Below are 5,957 nucleotides of genomic sequence, written 5' to 3' on the forward strand. Positions count from 1 at the left end.
AGTTTTTGCTTTAATTGTCTATTTCATCGAGTCTAACGTTACTTGATTGTTGCTCGGATCTCAGGAACTTTGATTGAATGCGTAGGGTCAGGAGCCAAGACCGACTTAAAGGCTTTGATCCTGAACCTGAGAGAACATTTCACAGGAGGTTGAGGGAAGCAAGGGACACGAACAATATTCAGGCACTTGTTCAATTTCCTGTGGACATGGCAGAGGAGCAACCCATGGCTGTTCAGGAGATGGCAATGCCCAACATTGCTAATGTCACCTCCAGTATAGTGAAGCCCAGGATCACTGGGCACTTTGATTTGAAACAGAGCATGATCCAGCTACTTCATGCAAACGGGCAATTTATGGGTCTTCCACACGAGGATCCACAGTAGCATATTTTGAACTTCTTGGAGATTAGTGATACTTACATCACTAACGAGGTCACTCCAGATTATGTGAGGCTTACACTTTTTCCATTCTCTCTATTGGGCGAGGCGAAGCGATGGCTAAAAGCAGAACTAGCTAATTCAATTACATCATGGAATGATTTGGCAAGAAAATTTCTGGCAAGGTTCTTCCCTTCAGGCAAAACTGCAAAGATCAGAAGTGAGATAGTTGCCTTCAAACAGAAAGTAGGAGAATCTTTATACTCAGCTTGGGAAAGGTTCAAGGGGCTACTCAGAGACTGTCCTCATCACAATCAGACGAATGAAGTGTTATCTCACACTTTCATAGAAGGGCTACAATCTGAAACAAAGATCGTGGTAGATGCTGCAGCTGGGGGGTCAAGTGTTGGAGAAAAGCTTTGACGAGATATATGCATTATTGAACAAATTCTCCAAGAGCAATCCGGATTGGCAGAGAGAGATGGGCAGACACACAGTGCAAAAGTCTGTAGGGGTTCTTGAGTTAGATGTCGTCTCAACATTATCAGCGTAAATTTCTACACTGACCAATCAAGTCAACCAGATGAACTTGAGTATCAACAAGCAACAGGTACAACATGTTCAAGCTTTTTGTGAAATATGTGGAGAGGGGCACACGAGCGACATATGCCCCGCAAACCTAGAGTCTGTCTACTTTGTGGGTAATTCAAATAGGGGTCAAACAAACCAATATGGGAACACTTACAATCCCAACTGGAGGAACCACCCAAACTTCTCTTGGGGTGGAAACCAAGGCACTCAGAATCAATACAGGCCTCAAACACCTCAACAGCAATATAGACCACCTCAGGTTGAACAACAAGCGAGTCCTACAAGTCACCTTGAAGACATGTTGAAAAAAGTTATGGCTGAACAGTAGGCCCTCTCTCAAAAAATGATGGCTGAGCAGCAAGCCCTCGCCACAACAGTGAGAAATTTATAGCGTCAAATGGGACAGCTTGCCAGTGCTCAAAACACTAGACCAGCTGGAGCTCTTCCAAGTGATACTGAGCCCAATCCTAAAGCTCAAGTCAATGCGTTTACCTTGAGAAATGGAAGAGCACTAGAAGAAGTTCCAAAGAAAAAGAAGAATACAGATCATCCTGAAGGAGAATTAGCTCCCAAGCCAGTTGAGGGGAATGAGCAAGATGATAAAAGACCCAAGCCAGTAATTGAGAGTAGGCCACCACCTCTGTTTCCACAAAGACTGCAGAAGCAAAGAGATGATGCTAAGTACAAGAAATTCCTAGATATTTTGAGCCAAGTGAGTGTGAATCTGCCTTTGGTGGAAATTTTGCAGGAAGTGCCTAAGTATGAAAGGTATCTCAAAGATATTGTGGCAAACAAATGAAGACATGCAGAGTTTGAAACAGTTGCACTTACTGAAGAGTGCAGTGCCACAGTTCAGAGTAAATTTCCTCCTAAGTTGAAGGATCCTGGGAGTTTCACAATTCCTTTGTCTCTTGAAAAACAAGAAGTTGGTAGAGCCTTCTGTGATTTAGGGGCCAGTATAAATTTGATGTCATCCTCTTTGTTCAAGCAACTCGGATTGGGGGCACTTAGACCTACTACAATCACTTTACAACTAGCAGATAGGTCACTAGTCATGCCCGAAGGAATTATTGAGGATGTGTTAGTTCGAGTGGGAAAGTTTATTCTTCTTGCTGATTTTATTGTTTTTAGTTACGAGGCAGATGAGGGAGTGCTCATTATTTTGGGGCGACCATTCTTAGCTACTGGTGAAGCAATTACTGATGTGAGAGCAGGGAAGTTAAAAATGAGAGTTGACAATGAGGAGGTCACTTTTAATGTGTACAAGGCACTTAAGCTTCCTAAGCATTATGGGGACTTGTGCATGATTACTGTGGTAGAATCGAAGGGGATAAAGCAGAGTCCTTATGTGAATTATAGTGATCCATATGGGACAACTGAGTTAAAGGAGGTGGTATTTCCAGCTGAGCGTGTTAAGATGATTGAGAAAAGAACTAGAGATGAAAGAGGAGACCTTCCGAGAGCGTGCAAAAAGGCTAGACTTCATGGGAGAAAGAAGAAGAGAAAGCGCCCAGCCTGAGCAAAATAGCAGAGTCGTGCCACGACTATAAATAAGGCACTTGTTGGGAGGTAACCCAACCTGTATATCTTTTATCTATTGATTACTTTTTTTTTAGTATCAAGTTTTGTGCTGTTTTTATTTTGCAGAGCAGGGGAAGTCTGAGTACCCAAAGTTGAAGTTGAGGAGCATGTTTGATCTTAAGTGTGGGGTCGTCACATTCCTTTAATATTGAGGATCATGTCCGAGCTAGGTCTGAGAGGGTCTCAAGGAGTATTTCTCACCCTTGTTTTAATATTTCTCTATGATCCTGCATTGAGGACTATGCATAATATAAGTGTGGGGTGGGGAAACTACTTTCTGGAGTATAATTGTTTTTATAACTCGTAGTAGACATAGTCTAGGTTAAAAAAAATAAGTAAATAAAAAAAAAGTTGCAAAAGCTCGGACTTTTCCCGACAATGGATCTTTTGGACAGTTTTCTTGAGGGATTAAAGTCTGATTTAAAAACACCAAAAAGATTTTCTTTTTTTTGAATATCTAGGTAGTATTCCTTGGTTTTTCTTTGGGCACCGGTTCTTTTCCAAGGATGTAGCTCGAACCGGGCACTTTAATTTCTTTTTAGGAGTAGTTTAGGAAGAAACTGAGTCGTTTTGAGATACTCATTGACATGGATTGATGCTAGCACATTAGGCTATGACATACATTCTGTTTTCCCGTGTATTTGGTTTGACTTGTGAAGCCTAAGTAAAGTAAATAGCCTATTTTGTGACGCCGTTTCTTAGTTGTTTGACTTGTATACTACATAGTGCAATGTTGCTTAAATTTCTCATTTAATTGTGCTTCCTTGACTTGAGAGTTGAACAAAACCGTCTTGATTGAGTCATGTGCAACGTGTGTGTGAGGATTTATGATTTTCTGTGCTATCCTGTGTAGTCTAGAACTTGCCCCGTGTGTTAATTGAAGCGAAATTGTAAGTTGTGCTATATCTAGGAGATGACGTAGGCATTTTCTTGCTTGATCATGGATGTGCTTGTCACATAATAATAGAATTTTTCGTTGCTAGCCTCTTTGAGCCTATAGACCTTTCTTTTGGCACCCACATTACAAGTCATCCCCTATTTTGTTCTTAATTTGATATTGATTGAACCTTTACCTCCTAAGGCACTTAGTCGCTAAAAGAAGTAAGGTTAGAGATTGGGGAGTAGCTTTTGAGTGGAACCATGGAAGGGCCCGTTGGTGCACTAAAGTTGAAATCAAAAGTCACTAGCCGATGAACTTTAATGTATGGAGTGTGTGAAGAAAAGAAAAAAAAAAGAGAAAGGAAAAGAAAAATTGAAAGAAAAGAAAAAAATGATAGTGAAAGTATGTAGAAAATACTTCCAATTCTTAATAATTTGTGCTAGTGGGAGTATAGAAGTTCTTGAATGAACGTAAGGGCTATGTGTATATAGTTTGAGACAAGTAAATTGGTTGAGAAGAATATGTGCTTGAATTGTGAATGTAGTGTAGTAAAGTGCTTAGGAGAGTTAGTCACTATTTCTAAATGCACCATACCTGTCCCTTAGCCTACATTACAACTATAAAGTCCTAATTGATCCTAGATTTGGCTAGCTTAAATTAGTAGAGATATACACTACGGGCAAGCTTATGGTACAACCATGGGATGCATATGAATTCTTTGTGAGAGTGAGCGAATTTTGTTCAATTGTGCGATGTCCTTAATCTATATTCAAAAGTATATTTGAATGTGTGGACTATCTATATTCACTCTTTTGTTTGTTGGTAAGGGCACATGATCTCATGAATGATTGGTGATGTTGTAAACTTTCTTGTTGGGTAGGTGCATGAGTTGAGGGTGCTTAGTGGTTGCAAGTCGGCTCTTGAGTTTAGGTGGTGACAAATAGGTTGTTGGAATTTATTGAATTGAAATATTATACTTGGGTATGCTTAAACGGGAAGAATTTGAAATTTTGTGTGTTCATACTTGTGTGCCGATATTAATAATAGTCAAGGGTAGAGTGTGTGGTTAAAAGTTAAAGTGCTCCTCTAAAATTGATACTTGTACGTAGTTGGGGGGTTTATTAGATAGTCTCATTGCTCGAGGACGAGCAAGAGTCTAAGTGTTGGGTGTTGATGTTTAGCTTAAAGCATATATATATTTCTATGTATATCGCCTCATATTTTACATTTGTTTCGTGAATTTGGGATGTTAAATGCTATGATTTATATTAATTTGAAGTGTTTTTATGTGTAGGAATGATTCGGGAGCAACTGGGGGGCGATACGCGCGAGATTTGAGCCAAAACGAACGAAATTGGGCAATGTGCGAATTTGGGCGCCACCTGCCCTACCTGTGGCGCCAAAAATAGTAGCTCAAAATTGTGGGGCACCGTGGAGGGTGTCTGGCGCCGGTGACGTGAAATTTCTCCAATTTCACCCGGGACAAGGTTATTTCGGCCCTAGACCTACCTAACACGTATAAAAGCAAGACTAAACCTATTTTTGAGGGGAGAGACGTACCTTGGAGCAAAAAGACACGCAAGAAACATTGAGGAGCAGGAACATCTCAGAATTCTTCATCTTTTCTAGTATTTTCAATTAATCAAAACTTATGCAATTGTTTGATTACATCATGAGTGGCTAAACACCCATTGTTCTGGGGTTGTGATTTAGCCATGAATATTGTTGTTTAACGTTGACTTGACCTTGATTATAATTCACCAATATATGGTTGTTTCTTCAATTCTGTGTTTAATTGCTTAATTGTCTGGCCAGCAATTAGGTTCTATTTACTATCTATGCTATCCTTGGGAAAGCCATGTTTAGATTAGAGAAGAATTGAAGAGAGCATGATCTTAACCCTTAGGGGGAGCAGATTTGTGGTTAGGGTAGGAATATACCTAGTCACTGTGCTTAATTAAATATCGTGATTTTAATGTGTTCTTAATAGATTGATTTCATAGGAATATAGGCATTAATCTATTGAGAATAGGTGAATAGTACTTCGGGAGAAGGTTATGAGAGCATTTATCGATTAATTAGCAACCATGAGTGAATTATATGAAAGGGAGAGTTAATTAGAACACAATACGATTGGTGAATCGATCACAACTCTGGAATATTTGTCTCTACTGAATACACAACAATCAACTCGTTACTTGATAACTTAGTTATTATTTAGAATTGTAGTATAATATAATCATATTATTGGACTTTGATTTTAGCTGGATTGAATAACAATTTTAGTGATTTAGTGAGTAGTTTACACAAGTCTCTGTGGGTTCGACACTCAACTTATCATTATATTACTTGTCGACCACGTATACTTGCGTGTGCGTTTGGGAGCAACAAGTTTTTGGTGCCATTAATGCAATACAATACAATACATTATGAAACAATATATAACAAAATCCAAACAAGTTGTTGAGTGTACCCAAAAGGCTAAAAAAAAGGAGTAGGATGAGATAGAGGCATATTTAGAATTTGAA

At 39.2% G+C, this 5,957-nt stretch overlaps 1 protein-coding gene and 1 non-coding gene across 2 annotated transcripts; one reads left to right on the plus strand and one right to left on the minus strand.

Annotated features, from left to right (window-relative positions):
• Positions 1–587: 587 nt before the first annotated feature.
• Positions 588–692, minus strand: LOC142175044 (small nucleolar RNA R71). The gene has a single exon (XR_012704234.1). It is a non-coding gene; the product is annotated as a small nucleolar RNA R71 (small nucleolar RNA).
• A 673-nt stretch (positions 693–1,365) lies between these two features.
• LOC107790485 (uncharacterized) lies at positions 1,366–2,487 on the plus strand. The gene is made up of 2 exons (XM_016612406.1): positions 1,366–1,736; positions 1,812–2,487. Exons 1-2 carry the CDS (start codon positions 1,366–1,368, stop codon positions 2,485–2,487), a joined length of 1,047 nt encoding a protein of 348 aa, XP_016467892.1.
• The last annotated feature ends 3,470 nt before the right edge of the window (positions 2,488–5,957 follow it).

Source organism: Nicotiana tabacum, chromosome 20 (genome assembly GCF_000715075.1).
Source record: "Nicotiana tabacum cultivar K326 chromosome 20, ASM71507v2, whole genome shotgun sequence".
Taxonomy (NCBI): domain Eukaryota; kingdom Viridiplantae; phylum Streptophyta; class Magnoliopsida; order Solanales; family Solanaceae; genus Nicotiana; species Nicotiana tabacum.